The 24588-nt window shown below is 45.9% G+C and overlaps 1 protein-coding gene across 1 annotated transcript in view; it reads right to left on the reverse strand.

Moving 5' to 3' along the window:
* KIF5C (kinesin family member 5C) overlaps positions 1-24588 on the reverse strand; it is a 192712-nt gene that overhangs the window by 100641 nt on the left and 67483 nt on the right. Inside the window, exons 3-6 of the mRNA XM_006157647.3 lie at positions 16947-17020; positions 6843-6947; positions 2016-2064; positions 1668-1723 (exon numbers count right to left, since the gene is read on the reverse strand). Of these exons, the coding sequence (XP_006157709.1) occupies positions 1668-1723; positions 2016-2064; positions 6843-6947; positions 16947-17020 (284 nt within the window). The remainder of the gene's footprint in view (positions 1-1667; positions 1724-2015; positions 2065-6842; positions 6948-16946; positions 17021-24588) is intronic.

A 24588-nucleotide genomic window follows, 5' to 3' on the forward strand; every position in this document is an offset into this window, starting at 1 on the left:
CCTCCATTCTCCTCTCAGGATCTTGGGCACACACACACACACACACACACACACACGTGTCCGGCATGAGTTTAAGCCACTGGGTCCAGGACTCGAACTGCAGTCGACTAAACGGGAGTCCAGTGACATAGCCATTAAGCCAACTACTGGTCCCAAACAGTTTTTTTCTAACCAAATGGATATGAAACATAAGGAGCACAATTAAAAATGTACATGCCAGGGTCAGCAGGTGGTGTGGTGGTTAGGGGCACTGAACTCCCTCCCATGTGGCCAACCACAGTTCGAGTGCCAGCTTGCTTTCTCACTTTCTCTCTCTCTCTCTTTTTGCTTTCTTGCTTTCCCTTTCTCTCTCTCTCTCACACTCTGTCTCCCTCTGGTAAAATTAAAATAAATAAATAAATAAATAAATAAATAAATAAAGTTAAATAAAATAATTCTTAAAAAAATTTTACATACCCTGGGACCAGCAGATGGAGTAATGGTTACATTGCTGGACTTCCATATAGTAGACCACAGTTCAAGTCTTGGACCTGGTGGCTTAGAACTCATGCTGGGTGTGTGTGCTTGCATGCCCAAAATCCCAAGAGAATGAAGGCAAAGGGATTGTGGCATGGCCATTCCTACTGGGAGGTGACTGCTCACTTTCTGTCTCTCTGTCTCTCTTTGTCTCTCTGGAAAGCACATGCCCTCTATAGCAAAAATCTCTCTCTCTCTCTCTTTTTTTTTTTTTTATAGACCACAGATTAGTTTATTTTTAACACCCATCATGCCATGAATTCATAGGGAATAGGTTCCAGTAGCTCAGGCTCCTTTCCATTGGTTCTCACAGAGTGTGCTTCTCTGGGTGGAGCAGGCTGGCGCTTTAGTTGAACCCAGGTACCTTTCTCTTTGGCTTCTTTCTTTTTCTGGTCATTTTCCTTCACACGTTTTAGGAAGCTATCTCTGCTCTTAGAATGCTTAATATGCTCAATATGTACATGAATTCTCTCGGCAAGAATCTTGCCCTTATTTGTTAATGACAGTGCCAACAGCATGCTGGGTAACATTATAGACTCTACCAGTTTTGCCATGGTAACATTGGTGGGACATTCCTTTTTGAACAGTACCTATTCCCTTAATGTCTACAATATCACCTTTCTTGTAGATTCGCATATATGTTGCCAAAGGAACAACTTCATGCTTTCTAAAAAGGCCTAGAGAACATATATCAGGTGCCTCTCCTCTTCCCCTTTGTGTTCGTCATTTTGGTTAATTACTGGAAGATGGCAGTTCTGGCCCAGCAAAAATCTCTCTTAAGGGACCAGTAGTTAGCATAATGGCTATGTCGCTGAACTCCCATATAGTCCACCACAGTTCAAGTCCCACACTCAGTGGCTTAAACTCATGCCGGACATGTGTGCGTGTGTACCCCAAGATCCTGAGAGGACAATGGAGGAGAAGGGATTGTGAAGTGGCCATCCCCCCCTGGGGGGTGATTTCTTGCTTTCTGTCTCTCTGTCTCTGTCTTTCTGGTGAGTGTATGTATCCTATAGCAAAAAGCTCTCCAAAAATAGAAAAACAAAATTTACATGTCTTTTATAGATAAAACTATAGTAATTTATATAGTAATTTCTGTGATAGAGATCTGAGAGAAATCAATTGCATTACCAATCAGGTCTTTCTCATACCTTTACATATGGGACTCTGTTTTTATCTTCATGAACAGCCAAGTTGGTCTTGGATACTGCAGACAGACATGATAATGACATACAAAAAAAAAAAAAAAGAAAAGAAAAAAGAAAGGTTAAAGACCCTATACTAGAGGAAAAATAATAATTGTTACAGAAGGTAAGCAAATTTAATTTCCTTGCAATATGCAAGTTTAAGCCTTGTCTAAGAGTGAGTAAAGGCCTACAGGCAATAGAATATCTCCCTAGATTTTCATTAATTCCTTCTGCAGGGGTGTTGCATATCATTTCTGCCTCCTCGGACTTTAGTTACAGAACAAATTCAGGACAAGCCTTCAGGTTACTCACCATCGAGTAAGTCCCTTATTTTGTCCAAGTAGATCTCAAAATAGGAAACCTGGTTAAAAACAAATTGAGCTTAGAATGGAAATGCCACACTTTATTCCCAAAATATCATCCCTAGAACTTAGGGAAGCTCCTGTCATGTCTGGTTAAGACTAAGAGGAGGAGGTGCAGACTGAAGGTTCGCTCCTTGCATCCGGAGCTCTAGCTGACTTCACTGCATTCCTCTTGCTTATTGCCCTCTTGGCACACTCTACACACCCCTGCAAAGTGTGGACCACTCCCCACCTCCACACCACAGCTCCCTAGAGTCTCCATCAGGTGTTATTGACATCACGTGCTATTCGGCCATTCAGTCACTTACAAGAAGATGCTAAGTTTTACCGCAGACAAGCACCAAGCAAACTTCTATGAAACATCCTCTGCAACTTCTTCAAAACTCAGTAGGCCTCACATGGCAGGACTGACAGCCTCATGAGACGGGGGAGGGCAGTGGGGGAGCACGTCTCAGCATTCGCATGGCTGAAGCAGAGAGGGGACAGGGTACTAGGACCTTCAAGAGCTCAGAAAAGCAGCTGGGAGAGAGCTGGCAATGGTGACCAGGCTGGGGTGTCTTGGGAGAAAGTGGGCAAATTGTGATTTAATAAAAGACATTTAGACTATGAGAGGAAAAGGAAGCCTTCCAATGCATGAAATTCAAGCCTCAGCTCCAATAACACCTTCTTCAGTCCCACCGACAGAATTTATTTAGATGGCAGAACCCTGAAACCTACTGCCATCCTAGTAAACCAGAATCTCAGGGAATAGGACCTTGGCGTCTGCTTCGAAGTTCCAGGTGATTCTTGGGTGGACTGATGTCTGAGAACTGCGTTAACGAAATACGTGGTCTTACAGCTTTAATTCGCACATGGCCTAGATCATAAGCCTCAGCTTCCCCATCTGTAATATGAAGCCATTGGACTTCCTAATGTTGAAAATTCCCTTTACAATTCTGCACTGTTTATATCTGCCTTGTTTCCCAGATAAACTTTTCTCTATCCCACGTTCCTAAGTATTTTTGAAATCCAAGCAAGGGCATGGATAAAGAGGAAAACTGTTGTAAAGTATAAAACTGAGATGTGACTACACAAAGGAATCCTCACCCCCACACCCCAGTTCTGTACCAATGCCCTCTGTAATTTGGAGGGCATAAAGGCCCTCTAACCCAACACTAGTCCCCAACCCCAGCTCGGCCCAAATTCATTTACCTTTTGTGTGCTTCCTCCTGGAACTATCTGATTTCACAGACGCTCTGAGATTTAGGGTGCAGGCACTGAATCCTGGCATGTACAGCTGGGTATCCTTGTGGTTTTATCCTTAACTATGTCTACTTAAATACCTCTCCAACCCCTGTCGCTGAACCCCTCCCTGTCTCTTATGGACATAGCTTGTGACATTCGACAGCATCACTGCCAGCAGCTCTCTATAACCGCCCATGCTGCCACACTGCTGGCTGACCACACCCTGCAGGTCGGTTTGGTCTGCACCCTCAGACATGGCTAACCTAGCCGTCCCGCAGTCAAGTCAACCCGGGACCCAACCCTTTCTACTTATTTCAAAATCATCTGCTCTTCCTAAGACTGTCTTTCTGATCTTAAACTTGAGTCTTTATTTCCACAGATTACAGAGATCATTAATTACATCTAAAAAAGAGTCATGAGGGCTGGCAGGTAGCATGGTGGTTAAGGCATCGGGATCCCACAGGGTTGACCACACAGTTTTCCCTGACGCGGTTCCTTGAGAAACACACCGGGTGCCTGTGTGAGTGTGTTTCTGGACACATTCCAAAAGGAAGGAGGGATGGAGGAAAAAGGACCACGCTCCATGGGGAGTGCTCTCTCTCTCTCTCTCTCTCTCTCTCTCTGTCTCTCTCTCTGACTCTCTGGCAAGTGCACATATCCTCTAACAAAAACATTTTTAAATGGTTATTTGTTTAATTCCATTTGTTGTTATTATTATCATTATTATTAATTTGGCCAGAGAGAGAAAGAAAGGGAAAGGGAGAAATCACGCCACCAGGTCCAGGAATCAAACTAGTCAGTCATATGGGAATCCAGTACTCTTAACCTCCACACCATCTGCTGGCCCCTCCTCTAGCAAAATTTTTTCAAAAGGAGTTATGAACTAGATATCGGCAAATCTGGTGATTAGAATCCTATTCACATTTAAGGAGAATCAGAATTCTGATGATTAATTTCTGCTTTTGGTGGTGGTAGTGTGGTACAGGGGGTGGTGTGTGGTGATTTTGTTATTTTGTCATTTCAACTACTTTAAGTGCAGGAAGAAGAAAACTAAATGGCATTATATGCATTAATAAACACCATGTGCAGAAATAACGTTTAAGACCTCTATGGATGTTTTAAGGAGCAGATTGTCAATACTGCCTTTATCAGCCCTCTCTTTGCTGATTTAGCCTGCCATGACACCAGACATGCACACACGCCCTGTGATCTGAGTTGGCTGATGCTATGGATGGGTCAAGGCGTGGCGACCCTGCTGGAGTGCCTGCTGTTCTCTCTCTTACAGAAGAAGCAAATGAACTTAAATATATATAAATATATGTGTGTATATAAACATATACACATACAGTGGTCAGCAGCTAACTCGCATACTTGAAATGAGTATCTAGTAAGCGTAACTACAAATGCAAAACAGGAATCTGGACTGTAAAGTTCAGCCCTAGAGACTTGCAGTGTTGTTCCCCTTCGTCCCCTCCACTTCATGCTATGGCTGTTTTTATCTTAATAAGATTCTAACACAAGACCCTATTTTGAGGACAGTAATTGGTTTAACATCTTATTCCAGGATTATCGCATAAGAACCCTGCAGTAGTTTAAAGTATTTAAATGCAAACAGCCTTAAAGAAGCACTAAGCTTCTAAATCTTGATCCCATCAAAGCAACATACTTCTGTATCCTTAGATATAAAGAACCCTGGTGAGTAGGAGAAGTGGGCTTTCACCAACCAAGGGCGCTATAAGGAAAAGTGATTTTCTAGATGTAATTCATAATCAGGCAAACAGTTGTAGCCTTATTTTTATGTAGTTTAGTCAAGTATATAGCAGAAATAAGTGAGAGAAGAAATTTAATACAATGAAGAGGGACCTGGGTGCGTGGTTGGTCAGATCTAGGGTCTATTCTTAAGCTCTGCTAATAACATGGTGTTAACTTCCGGCTATCTAACTCTGTGACTTTGACCTTCAGTCTCCTCATCTCTGAACTGATGGGCCTGGTGCACTAAGGGTCCAGCCTTAAGGGAAATTGCTTGGCCCATCTGCTCAGCTCTGAGTCTTCTTTCTCCTCCCCATCCTGTTAACCCCTTCCCCAGTTAGAACGGTGAAACCCAGAAAACACAGGCATCCTGGACACACCAGTAAGGGCAAGAAGGGGAGAGGGAGGGAGGGTAGATATAGCTGGACCAATTCCCAAGGGAATTTGGAATTAGAAATAAGGACTATTGGGGCCAGCATGTGGTATGGTAGTTAAGGTGCTGGACTCCCAGATGGCCGACTGTGGTTCGAGTCCGGGACCTGGCGGTTTGCTTTCTCGCTTTCCCTTTCTCTCTCTCTCTGTCTCCCTCTGGTCAAATTAAAAAATAATAATAATAACAAATTGAATTAAATAAATAAAAATTCTTAAAAAAGAATGTAAGGACTATGGAGCAGTTGCCATGGTACCAAAAAAAGAAAGAAGAAGAAAAGTTAAAAAAAAAAAAGAATGAGTAAAGCAAGAGGGGAGTGGAAAGCAGGAACTCAAATGGGTGTGGAATTTCCTGGTGGGGAAGGGGTAACTAAGATATCCGGAAATCAGATAGTTTTTGATTGTACAATTAGGGGCATACACTAAAAACCACCAAATTGTCCACTTTAAAGGGATGAATTTTAGGGTAGGTGATTATATCTCAACCGTTATAAAAGATGATTAAAAGAAAGAGGAAGGGAGAGAGAGAGAAAAGCAGGGACTGGATTTCCTGCTCCCCACATCCTGCCTCTTCCCCAATGCCTGCTTTTAGATTTTGTATGTTACAACAGCTTCTCTATTTGCTTAAACAAGTGATTTCCAGTCCCTTGCAAGCAAAGGAGTTTCAATGAATATGCTCCTAATAACAAATTTTATGATGTAACAGGTATCGGTCTATTTAAATTCAAATTAAGCCACATCAGCAGTTCTTTAAAACACAAACAAAAAACAAAGAGGAGGAAAAAAAAGAGAAGGAGAATTCTCTTCCCCAAGACATCTGAGTGTGCTCCTTAAAACATCAGTCTGCCATATTCCAACAGGAGAAGAATATCTGCAGTGAAGCCAGCTAGGAAGTGCTTGTATTGCACATGTCCCCTTTGCAGAGTCACCGTCCGCTAGAGCACATGTGAACTTGTGACAGGCCGGTCGCACGCTGTCGGACAAAGCAAGCACTCTCCCAGCCTAAGTGGCCACATAACACTTTGTCCCAATAACTCGCCTAGCTACAGCCTGAGGGACTGTTTCATGGCACACACTTTGGGAAATGCTGTCCTAACCCAAACGCAGACATTCCAGTCATACCTACAGAAATCCACAGGGCAGAGGGTGGCGTTCGGGCCACTATCAACATGATTCCACCCTTGAGAGATCTATTACTTTCATTATCCTGCTATATCAAGCAAACCCTCCAGATGGCTAAGTATCAGCCTATTTGTCACAGGAATGTCATTTAAATTGAGGAAGATCAACTTTCACATCTCCACAAAAGGAGGAAAGATGAGAAACATGACTTGGGGCCCAGTGTCTTCCCTCGGGATTCGACTACAGCACCGACCTTGATGTGAAACTCCAGGTTCTCGTCCATAGAGTAGATATGGTCGAAGATGTCATGTGCGATCCTTGGGATGATGCCCATGAGCTGAGGGTCATGCAGCTTCCCCTAGGGAGCGAAAGGTACACACTGGGAGTTAAAGAGTGCTGGAGAACAGGAGAGTGAGTAGGGGCCATCCTGGGTTTCTTCAACACAGCTGTGTGTGACAGGGAGTACCCACACGCGACTGCCAGCTTCTTTGGGATCCACCTGACGTGCCGACAGACCAAACCTGGTACAACAACTCAACATGCAGGTCTTTGTACCCAGCAGGCAGGTGAGTGCTTGTGTCATCAGGTTGCTAGGCCCTACATCCCCTCCTGCAGCCAATTTGGGCAGCAAGTCTATGTGTGAATGTATACACACGCGTGTGTAGTGTGTGAGTGGGGGATATAAGGCTTTCGTTTTTGAATATTTTACAAAAATAGAAGTAGTTCATATCCTGAATGAAATCGCCTTAAGGACAAATAGATATAATTTCATTAATGTCATCATTGCTCAAAAATTCTCAAACTTATTCTACAAACACCTTCAATATCATTTTATAGACCAATCAAGAAAATCAGTTTTACCAATTTTTTTTTAAAATCTGTAATTCCCAGTCTGAATTGTTTTCAAACAATTTGGGCTGTTTCTAATACTAAAATCCAACTTTAAGATATTTTCCTACTTGGAGCCAGCAGGTGACAGACACAGTGGTTAAGGTGCTGGACTCCCACATAGTTGACGGGGGTTCAAGTCCTGGACCCAGTGGCTTGAAACTGACAATGGGCCCATGTGCACACATGCCTAGTATCCCAAGAAGATAATGGAGAAGGGATTGTGGCATGACCATTCCCCCAAAGGAGTGATTTCTCACTTTCTCTCTCCTCTCTCGGTTTCTCTCCAGAGAGTGCACACATCCTATGACAAAAACGAAACAAAACAAAACAAAACAAAACAAAAAAACCTTTTCCTACTCCTCTTTTTCTCCTTTGTTCAAAGGATGGGGAGTAGATGAATTTTTATGTTACTTAAACTATTACTAAATCTTTTTTTTGTTTTGTTTTTAACATTTTTGCCAAAGGGCACATGTGCTACCTGGATAGAGACAGACGGTGAGAGAGGGATGGCCACACCACAGTCCCATCTCCTCCTTTTTCCTCTCGGAATTTTGAGCACACATACACATGCACCTGGCATGTCTTTCAAGCCAGCAGGTTCAGGACTCAAGTTACGAAGTTGGCCATGTGGGATTGAGCCCTTTAACCACTACGCCACCTACTGGCCCACTGAATCCATTTCTAAGGTCCAGAATTTGCCACCTGTGAGGACTTTCAATAAGAGATGACGTAGGATATGACAGAAATTTGGCCTCTGCATGGCCCAAGGTGCACAACTTCCAGACAGCCTTCTTTTAAGCCCACAGTCCAAGGAGCACGTAAATGTCCGTATATGTGTTAAGCAGCCCATCTGTACACAAAGGCAGTTTGTGGGAGAATGTGTCAAACCTTTAAAGAATTATGAAACTCCAGGAACGAGTGGGGCTAGAAGGGAAGCACAAAACCCAGTTTGCTCTCTCCTCTTCAGGAATGCTCTGCACTTTCTACCATTGTTGACTCCTAATCCTAGTTCCCATTCTGCCCAGAACCCGGGAGATGAGCTTTATTTTCCTCACTTATTTTCTCTTTTATTTTTCAGGGTTTCACCACATAATTCCTCTCTGAAAGGGACTTTCCAGCCAACATTTGAGTTAGCAAAAGCAAGAACTCACATGAACCCCTGTACTAAACACAGGCCACAAAGCACCTAGCATTACAAGTCCTCTTTTGCAGACCTGATTTTTGACTTACCCCCATTAAAAGTAAAAGAAAAGCTGAATTCAGATAGGTCTGGCCTCTGGCAAATCTCCCCTACCTTGGAAAATGGATCCTTCCTTTCTGAAATGCCCATATCCTTGAGGAATCCCAAATCTTTGATGGCTTCATACTGTGAGTGTGTACTCCCTGAAGGTTGGGAGGGCCAGGGCCTCTGCACTTCCCTCCAGTGCTTATGAGACTCAGTACAGTATTTATTGCACAGAATCATGTAGACTTTAAGTTAAATATAAAGATCTTAGGGGCACATGAGTAGCTCAATAAATGCCATCATTATTCATTCAGTTCATAGCAGGTTCTCAGTAAGCAGTTGTTGGGGTTAATTTGACCTGAAGAGTCTGAAAACAATTTTCTATGCCAGACCACTGATATGAAGAGATGTCAAAAAGTTCATGGAAAAAATAAGTAAAAATTAATTTTAGTGCCAAAAAAATATTGAAATTCATTTCCCAAGTCAAGATGGTTGAGTGTGACTCCCTCACTTCCTATCTTACCACGTTTGAAAGTCACAGGGTAAACAGTTTATGTTATTAGCTGTAGTGTGCTTGCACACTTGTTATGTAATTACGATTTTGCTGTTTTACACCATTGCATGTAACGCACATGTGCATGTATGGCAGTTTGTCTTGGCAATGTGCCACTATTGTCTGCAGTCCCTTTAAGAGAAAGGGAGCACCTGGTTGGCTAGCCCCACTCGGCTCGGCCTTGGTTTTGCTAGCTCAGCCCTGCTGGCCTTGGCTTGGCCCGGCCTTGGCTCAGCTCAGCTCCACACACTGTGAACTCCAAGAGGGAGGAAGACTCTGAGAGTCTACAAGAGCTCCATGAGTTCCCCCTAAATGCAGCCAATAAACGTGACATCAGTACCTCTCTTCTTTTTCCCAGTTCCTGTATCTCAGTTCAACCTACCCTTCGGAGAAGATGAAATCATCTCACAAAACACCTTGTATATATCCCAAGAAAATAGCACCAAATAACAAAGACTGAGCAACTCAAGTTTTGGTAACTTTAAAATCACATTGGCCATCCTACGCATGTAACATGTCAGATGATGGACCCCACATGCTCTGGACTGTGGGCAGAAGGGACGCCTACGGTGAAAACAGATCTGCATCCAAATGTCACGACTCCATTCAACCAATCAACACCTGCCTGCCCCCCCACAACCGGGGCACTCTACCAACTCCCAACAATCCCTTTGCTTCTCCGCAGTGGTCCATAGCCAGAGAAGAGTGATTAATAATCCAAAAAATCACTTATAATTGATTCAGAAGTGCCCCTGGATGCTTTCCCTTTCGATAGACCGTGCTCCCGAGTGACTGCTGCTTACACAGCTCCCATGTCCCTTTGCGTGCCTTTGTCAGGATGAGTCTGCGACTGCCCACGTGGGCTCCCTAACCTCACCCTAAAATCACACGGGAGGGAAGTGAGCGTCCTATGAGCCCCCCCTCACCTGTCAGAGCCATACCCAAATCTGCCACAGGGTTGGAGGTGGTGCCTGACCCAGCTCAGATGCTGAGGAATGGCCTTTGTACCCAGTAAACCGAACCTGCCAAAGCCATCTATGACTGTGCGTGTGCATGTGTGCGTGTGCATGTGTGTACGTGAGGGATGAGGGGAGGTACAGGGGAGGGTGTATGTATATGTGAATGGAAGAGCGAAGGGGTATGTAGGGTGTATGTGTATGTATGTGATATGTGTGTGATGTATACTATGGTATATGTGCTATATGTCTACATGTGTGATGATGTGGGGTGTGAGGGTGTGTGTGAGAAAGAGCAGGGGAGAGGGGTGGGTAGGGTACTTGTGTGCGTGGAGTTGCATGTGATGTTATGTAGGTGTATGTGTGTGTGCAAGTGCAAGTACTTGGTACTTGCACTGTGGTATGAGTGTGAAGAGTTGTGGGAGTATGGGAAAGTGTTTATGGTGTATGTCTGTGTGTGCATGTGGTACTGCATGTTTTGCATATGTGGTGTACATGTCTGGTGTTACATAGGACAGGTATGTATATATGGTATGTATGTGTGGTGTCTGTGATGTATGTGGGGAGTGTGAGTGTGGTGAGCTGGTGTGCATGTGAGGTGTCTGTGTGTGTGGTATCTGTCTATGTGATGTATGTAGGGTAGGTCTGTGTGTAACCTTGTGTCTCTGTGGTATGTGTGTATGTGGTACATCTCTCTGTGTATGGTATGTCTGCATGTGTGAGAGGGGTGTGAGGTGTGTGTGTGATGTTCAGGGCTATGTATGCATATAATGTATGTGGGCTGTGTGTGTATGATTTGTGTGCATGTGTAGTGTCTGTGTGTGAAATCTGTAGCCATGTGATATATGTGGGGCATGTCAGTGTATACACTTATTTATGTGGCATGTGTCTCTATGTGTGGTATGTCTGTGTGTGTGAGGGGTGTGTGTGTGTGATATTCAGGAGTATGCACATGTGGACTATGTGTGTATGGTGTGTGTGTGTGTGTGATATTCAGGGGTATGCACATGTGGGTTCTGTGTGTGTGTGTGTGTGTGTGTGTGTGTGATGTTCAGGGGTACACACATGTGGGCTGTGTGTGTGGTGTTGTGTGTGTGTGATGTTCAGGGGTATGCACATGTGGGCTCTGTGTGTGTGTGTGTGTGTGTGATGTTCAGAGGTACGAACATGTGGGCTGTGTGTGTGTGTCATGTTCAGGGGTATGCACATGTGGGCTCTGTGTGTGTGTGTGTGTGTGTGATGTTCAGAGGTACGAACATGTGGGCTGTGTGTGTGTGTCATGTTCAGGGGTATGCACATGTGGGCTCTGTGTGTGTGTGTGTGTGTGTGATGTTCAGAGGTACGAACATGTGGGCTGTGTGTGTGTGTCATGTTCAGGGGTATGCACATGTGGGCTCTGTGTGTGTGTGTGTGTGTGTGATGTTCAGAGGTATGCACATGTGGGCTGTGTGTGTGTGTGATGTTCAGAGGTACGAACATGTGGGCTGTGTGTGTGTGTGTGTGTCATGTTCAGGGGTATGCACATGTGGGCTGTGTGTGTGTGTGATGTTCAGAGGTACGAACATGTGGGCTGTGTGTGTGTGTGTGTGTCATGTTCAGGGGTATGCACATGTGGGCTGTGTGTGTGTGTGTGTGATGTTCAGAGGTATGCACATGTGGGCTGTGTGTGTGTGTGTGTGTGTGTGTGTGTGGCTCAGGGGTACGCACATGTGGGCTGTTTTTGTGTGTGTGTGATGCTCAGGGGTATGCACATGTGGGCTGTGTGTGTGTGTGATGTTCAGGGGTACGCACATGAGGGCTGTGTGTGTGTGTGTGTGTGAGATGTTCGGGGTATGCATGTGTGTGATTACATGGGCTGTGTGTGTGTGTGCGTGTGATGCTCAGAGGTACGCACATGTGGGCTCTGTGTGTGTGTGATGTTCAGGGGTACGCACATGAGGGCTGTGTGTGTGTGTGTGTGCGCGCGTGTGTGATGTTCGGGGTATGCATGTGTGTGATTACATGGGCTGTGTGTGTGTGCGTGTGATGCTCAGAGGTACGCACATGTGGGCTCTGTGTGTGTGTGATGTTCAGGGGTACGCACATGAGGGCTGTGTGTGTGTGTGTGTGCGCGCGTGTGTGATGTTCGGGGTATGCATGTGTGTGATTACATGGGCTGTGTGTGTGTGCGTGTGATGCTCAGAGGTACGCACATGTGGGCTCTGTGTGTGTGTGATGTTCAGGGGTACGCACATGAGGGCTGTGTGTGTGTGTGTGTGTGATGTTCGGGGTATGCATGTGTGTGATTACATGGGCTGTGTGTGTGACTATGACAGAACGCTGTGCTCTCTGAAGGTCCTCGCTGCTTCTGCACTGCTGGCCTCGTGAGGGAGACACACACAGAGCACAGTGCAGCCACCCCAGGCAATAAAAAGCTGAGAGCTAAGAAAGTCAGAGGACAGACTCCCTCCCAGCGGCGCTCCATGAGAGATGGGAGAGCCGGCCGGAGGATGGGTGAGAACGTGGGCAGAGAAAGTGACAGCAGAAATGAAAGCGTGGGGATGGAAAAAGACACTGCCCAGCTAGAGCACGGTCGGGGGTCAGGGGTGAACTCCAGAGGCAGAGAAAGGCCCTGCTTTGTCATCTTGGTTTCTGAAGAGAGAAAACAGGAAGAAGTTTTGTCATTTTATTCTCTATAATTCTCTTCAAAAATTCCTCCCACCAAGTGTGACCTTCCAGGAGCATATATGAAAAGAAGAAACTGGGCCAGTCAATGGCATGGTGGTTAAGGCCCCTAGATTGCATATGTCCAACTGTGGTTCAAGTCCCAGACTGGGCAGCTTTAAAACATGTGTGCATGTGCTGAAAATCCCGAAAAGAGAAGGGAAGAAGGGATTGCAGTGTGGCATTCTCCCCTTGAGGTTGATGTCTCACTTCTTCTCTCCCCTCCCACTATCCCTCTGCCCCCATCTCACTCTCCGGCAAGCTAGAAAGTAAAAAGAAAGAGGAAACGAGACCTAGGCCGTTGGCCTTGGAACAAGACTCCCTTTGTTCCGGCCTCAGCTGCTTCCTCCACCTCCCAAGCAGACCAGAACTTCCACTGAAGACGGGAAGGCAGGTAGCCAGTCAGCACACGAGCACCAGGCGCGCAGGCAGGCTTGCTCGAAAGCACTTGGCAGACTGGGCTCAGCCGCCGAGAAGCCTGAACCATTCAAATGACCTCCCAGTGTCCCTTTGGGCAGAAAGGGAAACAGAGTGTCCTTATCCACCCACATCGGCATGCTGAAGGGCACCACAAAGTAAGACATGGGATCAGGAGAAGCCCTTCTTGGCGTCACATGTGGAGCAAAGGGACAGTCCCTCTCGCCGGCTGCAGCCAGCACCCCGCACCTTTTCCCGTACCAGCCTGTGGGAAAGGGCAGCCCGAGCCTGGGCCCTGTGCATGTCGGTGCCTACCAAGCTAAGCACCGACACCGTGCACTCATTCACATTTTCTCTGAAAATCCACCTAAATGCGCCATCTTGAGAAGCTAATCTTTCCAATTTTATGTAGGCTTATCTCTTTGTTCCCTCAATAGAAGGTAATGGAATCACCACTGGATGTCAGACCACAGACGAGGAGATTAAAATGAAAAACAGCTTTAAAATGTGACAGCTCTGTTCACTCAGGGAGTTAACATCCCCTTCCGAAAGCCTTTAAAAGCACAATGTGTAATTCTGAAAACATCAGATCCCCCTTTCAGAGGACACAGACCCTGCAGGCTTTCTGATTTAATTGCATTCCAGGGTCCTGGATTTCCTGGTCTCCCACAGTCTCTCTGACTGCAGACTGGGGCTCCTCTCTCCCTCTGCTTCCCTCTTGAAATGTCCCCCACCTTTCTCCAGTCTGCAATTACCTACAGAGAGAACCCGCTGCAGCAAGGGAGTGAGTGGCACTAGGAAAGGCCTCACGTCCACACCAGCTCCTTCCGGCAGCAGCAGCAGGTCGTGCTCGTCGATATAATCAACCTTTGAAAGCTGACAAGATGGGGCCAGCCTGTGGCCCGGTTGCTAAGGCAGCTGGATCCCACGTGGTCAACTGCACAGTTGGAGTTCCGGACCCAGCCGCTTGAGCAACGTGCTGGACACGTGTATGTGCACACCCAAAATCCGAAAGGAGGGAGAGATAAGGAGGGGAATACAGTGTGACTCTTCCCCACGGGGGCTGCCTTCTCACTTTGTCTCGCTCTCTATCTCTCGTAGGCAAGTATATGCCTCTGGCAAAAATGAGGAATAATAATGATAAAAATTAACAAGACCAAGTGACAACAGCATTTAGGCAGAAAGAGAGACCTGTGCAGAGTCCGGTTTCCCCTGGGTCCTGTCCCCCCCAACGCCCAGCGTTCTCAGGGTGAGCATCACAGAGCTTACATGGTGAACGCAGAGGCCTCAACAGCCTCTAGTCTAAAAGAATGTCTCCCGTTGGTTGTAAAGGGCTGGCATGGCCTTTTGCCACCACCTCACACCCTACTGTTCTCCCCCAAACTAAACAGAGTTACTTTGGGGACCAGTCCCTTGATGTCTTCACAATTTAAATTTCTGACATTTAGCAAACACCTGATGATTTCCAAAAATGAATGAATCCCAAAGCTTCAAAGGTCACTCTTGTAGGCATCCCTGTGACCTTGGAGGATTTTAAATACTGACGTGTTCTGGAGTTTTCTTTGGTTTGCTTGGCTTTTGGTTTGGGGGAATTTTTTTGATTTTGTTTTTGTATTGCATATAGCTTGGTAATTTTGCAAAACCCTATAAACCAATTGATTCCTTCACGAGATGCTCTCTCTCTCTCTCTCTCTCTTTCTCTCGCCTTCTGACCCATCAAGATTTTTCTGTCCCCAGCTACTGGAGTAGGGAGGGACTCTAGAAATGTGTACCTCTAACTTTTCTAGAGTCTAAAATGTCCATGTCTGGGGCCCAGTATGAGAAAGTGAGGGGCAGGAGCGTGGGGACAGCAGGGGCGGTGTTTCCAGGACGCGCTGTTGTAAGGTGGGAGGTGCGGAAAACGGGCCGATGGAGCTCACGTCCAGGAACAGTCCTGCGTAGCAGGAAGAGGCAGCAATGAACCTCGCGCTTCCTTTGATCTGTGCATCTCTTAACCACTTTGTGTTCAGCAAAATAGGGGAAAGAGAGTCAGCACCACGGGAGTGAGGCCCTCCACAGCCGTCCCTGACACCTGACACGGGTGGGAGCAGACGTCAGAGCCCTGAGGACTTGAGCCTTGTGCCTCCGACTCTCCTCAACAGGAATGATTCATAAGCTAAACCGATGCCGCCACTGTCTCAGTGCATTCCCAGGAGGGCATCAGAAATGAAAACACCTCGGCTTGAAGGATCAAGGATTCGTCTTACCCTGCTGCTTATAAACTGAATTCCCCAACCTTCCTCTGTGCAGTTGCTTGTAATAACTACTCTCTCCACCTCACCAGCCAGGCGGGCCTACCCTTTAGCAGAATTATCTGGTCCTAAAGGTCTTAAAGGTGTTCATAGTAAAAAGCTGGAAAAGAGGAGGTAAAAGGGGCCAATTTTGTCTGTAGTCACGTTTTGTTGGGAAGACAACCGTGGCCACGGTTTTAAGATGGGCCACACCCTCCAAAGCTTCCAGGGCTGGGCACATATGCTAATGAAGAAGGCTGCGCATAAGTTAGATTTCCTCGTGGTGAGCAGGTAGTGTGGTCTGAGGCACACCACAGAGCCCGGCCTCACACTCGTGGAGTGGCCAGGGCCAGGGTACCATTTTAGCAAAGGTTGTATCGAGCCTCTTCTAGGTGACAGCTGCTACTCCATGCCCTAGAAATGTTAATAAAAAGATGAGCAAGACAGTGAAGCCCATGTTCCAGTGAAGTTTGCATTTTATATGATGGTAAAATTCACCTAGGTTTGAAAGATCTTCAGAATGTTCAACCTAAGATGGAAAAATCAGAATTACGTGAAATCAACCCATTTGAAACACTTCTGCAATTAAAAAAAATATATATATATACACTGGTAAGGTCAAACAAAATATATTTGTGGGTTGAATTTGGTCCTCAAACCAATTTCTTAAAATCTCTGACCGACATTTTCTTGTTCATTCTAAGATGACTCACCTCCCTACAGGCCCTGCTCAGGGTAAATGACTCTTCCTAAGTTAGGATGGGGCTGGAGGTTACAAAGATACTTTAGTTTATCAATGATTGTTTTTCAGTAGAACTTGTTATTATAATTTTGATAGTACTATCAACAAAGGTTTCCTTTTTTTTGTCTTTTTAAATTTTTTGCTATAGAACATGTGTTCTCGCTAGAGACAGAGAGAGGAAGACAGAGGAAAAGTGAGAAAGAACCCCCAGGGGCATGGCCACGCCTTAGTCCCTTCTCCTCCATTCTCCTCTTGGGATTTTAGGTACACAGGTACAAGTACCCGACATGTTTTTCATGCCACTGGATCTTGGACTCACAAGGTGCAGTTGGCCATGTGGGATCCAGACACCTTAACTTCCACATCGTCTGCTGGCCTCACAAAGAATCTCTTTAAACTACTGAACTCCTGAGACTTTATTATTTGTGGTTATTTTAAACTCTTTAAAGACATAATCAATTGGTCAAACATAAGCATCTCTGTTGCTCAGTAATTTAAAAAAAAAAAAAAAAAACACACACGTGCACCATCCAATTTGCTAGAAGCCCCAGTTCCATTCAGTCATCTTGCGACTGACTTTATCTTCTGTTGCAATCTTACCTCCATGGTGTGAGTTTTTCCTGATGAAGTCTGTCCATATGCAAAAATCGTCCCATTATAACCTTCCAGGACATCTGCAAGCAAGAAATGAAAATTAACTCATTACTTTGATCATATATTGGTGTTGGCTGCATATTTTAAAATTATGTTTACCAAATGGCCCATCTCACTTTTAACACAAATGATATATTGGGTGGTCGGGAAAGTCGTGGTGCATTTCTACATAGAAAAATACATCATAACTTTCCCAACGACCTAATATTTTAACTCCAAATGCATTGAGAGTTTGCTCTGTTCCACAAATAAAAAGAAATGGAACTACATTTCTTCTACAGACTATATGACAGGTTGAGTATCCCTTATCTAAAATGCTTGGGGCCAGAAGTCTTTCAGATTCTGGATATTTTTTGGATATTGGTATATTTCCTTACACATAATGAGGCATCTTGAGAATGGAACCCAAGTCTAAATACAAAATTCATTTAAGTTTCACATATACCACGTACACTTAACCTGAGGGTAGTTTTATACATTTTTGTATTGCGGCCTTTTGACCATGATCCCATCACATAAGATCAGGTGTGAAATTTTCCACTTGTGGTGACATACGGGCACTCAAAGGGTTTCCAATTTGAAGTATTTTGATTTGGGAATTTGGGGTTAGGGATGCTCAACCTATAAGGAAGAAGGAGGCACACACATTTTCTCCCAGAAACTGCAAAATTAAGGCAAAGACATTGAATGGAAAAGTTTCCTTTTAGTAGAAGAATACTCCAGTTTTCTTTTATAAGTTGGTAACTCTTTTTTTTTTTTTCTTTTGTGGAGAAATTTTCACTATAGGGCACGTGCACTTGCCAGACAAAGAGAGTCATAGAGACAGAAAGTGAGAAATCACCCCCCAGGGGGGATGGTCACGTCGCAATCCCTTCTCCTCCATTCTCCTCTCAGGATCTTGGGCACGCACGCACATGCTCCCAGCGTGAGTTTTAAGCCACCGGGTCCAGGACACAAACCGCGGTTGACTACATGGGAGTCCAGCGACATAGCCATTACGCTAACTGCTGGTTCCCTAAGTTGGTAACTCTTAAAATAAGTTGGGGGAAACACTAACTGCACCTTACATTTCTGGAGCAAGGGGTAAAATAAAATTTCTTCCCTGAAGATTTTATCTGGATCAGTTTAGACCCTAGCCCAGGCCAGCTCTTGTGAGGTTTGTCAGTGAGGCTCTCCAGGGCTCCCACACAACACAGTTCAGCACTCGGGGAGAAACAAGGCCCCGCTCTGGAAACTAAGCCCCAAGGCGACAATCCAATCAGCCCAGAGACCAGCAGGGCCCTGACCCAGACTGAATGCCTCCATTTTCTCAGTGACTGTGCCAACCAGACAGCCCAGGTCCATCAGTATCAGAATTTCTTTTAATTATACAGTGAGCACACCATGCAAGCTCTACACACTGCAGGCTGGTTTCCATTTCAGACAGGGACAAGATGCGGAGGCTCGAGGAGGCTGCTTTTTGCTAAAGAACTGAAGATTATCTGTGGAGATTCTTTCAAAGCAGCAGAAGTGATTAAAATGTATTCCCTCCTGCTTTCCTCCTCCATCCACACAAACATCACCAAAAGCAGAGCAGTGCATAATTAATATCCTTGACCCGTTGGTCTGCGTAAGCGGGGGAAGTCTTCATTTGCACAAGGCCAGTGGGGTGGGCAGAGGAGCCCCATACTGACGGTTCTCTTCAGGGCCATGTTTAAAAAAAATCAAGCAAGGCCATGAGCACCATCTATTTCAGGCCCTGAAGAGGTAGGGAGTGGAGGCGAGCAAGGAGTATTTCTATGAATTTGATGAGGCTGATTTGTTTGTTGCTTCATTAAATTTTCTTGATTCTTTAAAAAAGTTTATTCATTTATTTCTTCTGAGAGTAAGAAAGACAGAGAGTACCCCCAGCAGGGTCTCGACACTGTATCCATCTTCAGCTTCTTCTAGTCAGATCGTGGGCAAGCTCCTACCAGGCACATTTAGGGAGGTCTCTAGATACAAACCCAGAACCTCCCCATGTGGGCCAGCCTCACAGAGTATTGTGTTTCCCTACCATGCCACTGTCCAACCCCATCCAAATTTCTTTCTTACATAAAAAAAATATATATAGGGTTGCTAGAAAAGTCACAACACATTTTTACATAGAAAAATATGTCACGACTTTTTCGACAACCTAATATTTACTGATCTGAGTTTACTGGTATGTGAACTGGGATCAGAAAAGAAAGCAGGAGGGGCCAGCAGACAGCATAGTGGTTAAATCGCTGAATGACCGCATGGCCGACCATGGTTCGAGTCCCAGGCCCAGTGGCATGAAAATCACACTGGGCGTGTGAGTGCACATGCCCCAGGAGGAGAATGGAGGAGAAGGGACTGCAGGATAGCCACCCCCCTGGGGGTTGATTTCTCACTCTCCCTCTCACTGTTTATGACTCTAAACCTCTCCAATGAGTGCACGCACGCTATGATATAAATCTCTTTAAAAAAAGAGGAAAGGAAGGAAGGAAGGAAGGAAGGAAGGAAGGAAGGAAGGAAGGAAGGAAGGAAAAGAACGTAGGTTTTTCCTTTAGGAAACTAAAAAAAGAAAAATTAAGTAGCAGGGTTTTTTCTTAAACCTTAGCACCATTCCAGAGTTTGCATTAAGCAATACTGAGATGAGAGAGAGAGAAGGAGAGAGAACGTTAACATGTTATCAGACTTCTGGTAACGGTTTCCCTGGCAACAATGAGAAGCAGAAACTTGCAGTTGACACAAGGATTGGAGGTTCAAGCTTCAGTTTTCACAAAAATGCCAACTTGCTTGGACTAAAGATTCCTCAGGCCAGAAGACAGTGACCAGAGCTGAGTGCTTACATGCTACCATGAGTAAGAAGTGCTCTGAGGGACCCAAAGAAAAGTGGTCCTTCCTTTCAGATGTGCTCCTAAAATCAGTACATTCCTAACAGACAACTGGAATGCCGCCATAATCACTAGACTGAACGTTCTGTTTATCAGAAAACAGGCACCTTGAATATGGCAATATTCTTGATTGGATTGTCATACTGCATATATGCTTCAAAAAACCATATTGTACCCCTCAAAGATGTACAACAATTAAATATAAATAAGAAATTACAAAATAAAAATGTGGTGGTTAAGGTACTGGATCATACATAGTCAACTGCACATTCAAGCCCTCAACATGGTGGCTAGAAAATCACACCGGGCCTGCAAGCATATGCGCCTCAAATCCCAAGAGGAGAATAGAAGAGAAAGGAGTGCCAGTCCCTTGCAGTGGGTTGGCGGTACAGTCCAGTGCAGTGGCAATGCAGGGCACGGCCTGCTCTGGCTGCTCCAGGTTACAGGCTCCTGGCTCCCTCCACCTCCCATGGGCTCAGCAGTCCAGCCCTACAGGCACTGCGTTTATGCTCTGGCTCCCTTCCACTAGGAGTAAAACACAGGCTGAACGAGCAAGCAAACAAAAAGTCCCCAAAACCTGGAGTTTGGGGAAAAATAGACAAGTGAGGTCCAAAAGCTTTATTTTTTTCTTTTAAGATTTCTCTTGTTCAGAAAGCACCCCTGCAGAGTGCCTTCTCACTTTCCCTCTCTCTTTCCTCTGTCTCTGCCTCTCTGGCAAGCATACACCACAGAGCTTAAAAAAAGATATTACATATTTTATATATTTATTTATTTAAAAAATTAGAAGAAAGTGGCATGTCCCTTCAGTCTGAAAGCACCTTCATTATATTGAGCAACTCTATGTATGAAGCACTTCGGGACCCATTAGCCCAGCTGTTAGGACAGAACGAAGGATGCCAAGCCCAAGGTCCAGTTCCCTTTGCTTCTTGTAACAGGGGTGCAGCCTGACCTCTGCTTGCCCCCGTGAGTGCCCCAGTGTTACAGGGAGGTGGCTCTGAGTAACCAGTCACACCCTGAAAGAAACCCAGCTGAGAGCCCGGGCACTGCAGACAGGAGAGGGCCTTGCATGTGCTTCTTCCTCTGCCAGCACACCAGGCTGGGGCATCCACACCAGGCCACACTGAGGCCCCCAGCCAGGGCCAGCCCTCCAAGATCAAGCTCACTGAGCAGTATACACAGTCCTAAGACACAGTGGGTCCTTACTCGTAGGACTCCTGCAATTAAAGACTGGACCAAGGCCCAGGGGCAATGGTGCACACAGTAGGGCTACCTGGGATGGCTCTGGGTTTGCTTCTCAGGTCTGGCGCATCCATAATCCTGGCTGGCTGCAGGGTGGGGTTATTAGTGTGAAGACTCTGTCAAGGGTCTCTTTCTCTCTCTCTCTCTGTCTCTCTCTCTCTCAATAAACAAACTTTAAAAACAGAAAAGTGATAAAGGACTGGGTCCAGTATAGGAAATGAGAACTCATTGGTTTCACCAGTTGTTTGGACTGAGGAACCACAGAGCACACAGGACTGATGGAGAAGAAGTCCTGGTTTTCACCGCTGTTTCAACATTGAGCACGACGTGTTTCTTTTTAATAAAAGGAGAATACATAAAAAGCCCCACTACAACTAACTCTGTAGAGCCTTTAAAGTACGTGTAATAAGGAAGACTGAATTCATCCTTGGAGAACCCCTCTCCAGCGCTCAAGGATGAAGAGAGCAGATGTTGCCCTCTACCGACTCAATTCTAAAGAAATCTTAAAAGAAAAAATAAAGCTCTTGGAACCCAGTTGTCTATTTTTTTTCCCCCAACTCCAGGTTGTGGGCTTTTTGTTTGCTTGCTTGTGGGGTCCATGGTTTACTCCCAGTGGAACGGAGCCAAAGCACAAACGCAGTGCCTGTAGGAGCTGGACTACTGAGCCCATGGGAGGTGGAGGGAGCCACAAATCCACAACCACGTCTGTAACCGCGTCCACAACCGCACCCGGAAGGAGCCAGAGCAGGCCCACCGCTGCACTGCCACCGCGCTAGCCACACTGCCGCTGGTCTCTCCCAGAAACAGCCCACAGAAAGGCACTGTCACTACACTGACTGACAGTTTCTGGACCTGAGGAATGCATTTGTTTTAGTCTTGGCTAACACAGAATAACCACTTTTACAAAGAGCCAGGCGCAAACAGACAGAACCTTTCTTTGTGATGGTGCCTGGTGTGAAGTGATCTCAACTCACACCACACAGCCCGCCACACCCACAAAGGCTGCACACGTACACCCAGCAGCAAGCAAGCCCCCAGAGCCTTCTCATCTCCCGACAGGGATGCGGTACTAGAAAATACTCCTCATCTCTGGCTGCAGATATCAGAGGCCAAGGCTCTATCCTAAGTTCTACTCAGTTCTGAGTTCAAGTCCTGTTGGAGCAGAATAGTTAGGTCCTCAGCCAGCTGAGAACCCAGGAGGAAGTGACCGCGCCTACACACCCATGTTTCAAGGCGGCTGCAGTGACCTCCCACCAGCTCTCCAGGGTAAATGGTGACCTGTCAGGGGCATCAGGGTTCCTGGCTACAGTGGCCGAGAGGCCATGCTCAGCGTGGAGGACTAAGACTCTCGCCAGCTGACTAGACTACTCAAGTAGGCCCTGACCAGAGGATGTGGGGTGGTCCTGTGGAATACTAGTGGCCAGCCAAGAGCTGGGCCCAGCCACCACAAGGACAGTCACTGTGTCCAGATAAGGACCTCGATCTCTTCACAGTGAAAACTCACCTCATTCTGGGCAGACCTCCAGGTCACCACATGTCTCCTCTACCCTCTTCATGCACCCACTGTCTATCCCTGTCTGTTTACAATGCTTAGTTAGTAGGCCATGTGGAGGGCCAGCAGGTGGCATGGTGGCTGAGTGCACTGGACTCCCACATGACCGGCCGCAGTTCAAGTCCCGGACCTGGCAGCTTGCCTTCTCGCTTTCTCTCTCTCTCTCTCTCTCTCTCTCTCCCCCCCTCCCCTCTGCCCCTCCCCTCTCCCCTCTTTTCTCTCTCCCCTCTCCCATTCTATCCCTCTCCAGTCACCTTAAAATAAATAAATAAATAAATATAGTTAAATAAAAATAATTTTTTTCCCTTTTTTTTTTTGGGGGGGGGAGAGGTTTTTGCCATAGGGGCCCTCCACTTATCTGCTTGCCAGAAAGAGAGAGACAGAGGAACAGAAAGCAAGAAATCATCCCCCAGGGGAGATGGCCATGCCACAATCCCTCCTCCTCCATTCTCCTCTCGGGATATTGGGCATGCACCCACACACGCCCAGCGTGAGTTTAAGCCACCGGGTCCGGGACTCGAACTACAGTCAACCACATGGGAGTCCAGTGACATGGTCGTTATGCTAACTGCTGGTCCCAATAAAAATAATGCTTTAATAATTAAAAAAAAATAGTCCATATGGCCTAGCAAAAAAGGAACAACTTGGGCCAGTCCTATAGTACAGTGGTTAAATGCTGTAAATGGGGACCCAGATCCCATATGGCCATCCATGGTTCAAGTCCCAGCTTTGGTGGCTTGAAAAACAGGCTCGTTGTGAGTGTATGAAGGTCCAAAACTCTGACAGGATGAAGAAATGGGGGAGAAAACGATTGTAGCACGAGCACACCTCATTGAAGGGTACTTTGTATCTCTCCATCTTTCTCTGGTGAATGTTTGCCCTCTAACAAACATAATCATTATGAAATGCCCACTGTGGCCCACCAGAAAGAGGGGCAGGATAGAGTGCAAGAATGGAAGTCAGACAAACCATGTTCAGCACCACTGACCTCTAAGTGACCTGGCCGAGCTACTTTGCCTCTCTGAGCCTCAAATTCTACCTTGACGTCATGGGAATAATAATACACTTCTTAAATGTTTAGATTTAGAATACAGTGACATGTGTAAAGTACATAGATAATGACTATATAAATATTGTTCTTTTTAAGATCATATATAATTTATAATAAAATAGACCTGACAATATCATCCTAAGCTGGAAGTTCAACAGGTGCACAGTGCCTACAGGAAAAAGCTTACAGTTTTCATCCAACTCTGATCCAGCCTAACACTGCATCCTTGTCTTTCACCATGCCTCTCTGCAGCCTGCTCCACTCCAAGTTGCTCAAGCATGCACGCAGTTTGTGTCTTTATGCTTCTGTTTTTGCTATTCCCTCTGCCTGGACAGCCCTGATATATTCTACAGTCCTCAGGACCAACCTGCCCGAGGAGCTTTAAATCTCTTCTCCCTTTCCCCACCCACCGAGAGCAACACAAGGTGGCATTCTTCTGTGTTCTGCCCATCCTAAGGCACACACTGTGTGTGTGTGACCATTCTGTGCCTGCCTCTCCCCTGCACTCGTACTCCTTGCAGATAGTTTTATGTGTCTTAGTGCAGGGGCCCTAGTCCCTGGCAGTGCTTACCACACGGTAAGTACTTACTACTCACAAAAATAAATGAAGGAAGTTTAAAGGAATCAGAACTGAAAACAAGAAAGCACCTTCTCTAGAATCGAGATAGTTCACACGTAGTTAATTTGGAAGGGAAATGTCCACAGTGGCTTCTGAAGGCTGGGACATAGTTACGGGTACTTCAACAATAGCACCCAGTAACCATGGTGTTAATTCCTCGGCATCCAAAGGAGCCTTCCTAGTTACTGCCCTGGTTGTCACAAACCCTACAACCTCTTTATGAAGAAATGGGTGGTGGTGGGGATGGG

This window comes from Tupaia chinensis, unplaced genomic scaffold (assembly GCF_000334495.1).
Source record: "Tupaia chinensis unplaced genomic scaffold, TupChi_1.0 Scaffold000549_1, whole genome shotgun sequence".
Lineage (NCBI taxonomy): Eukaryota > Metazoa > Chordata > Mammalia > Scandentia > Tupaiidae > Tupaia > Tupaia belangeri.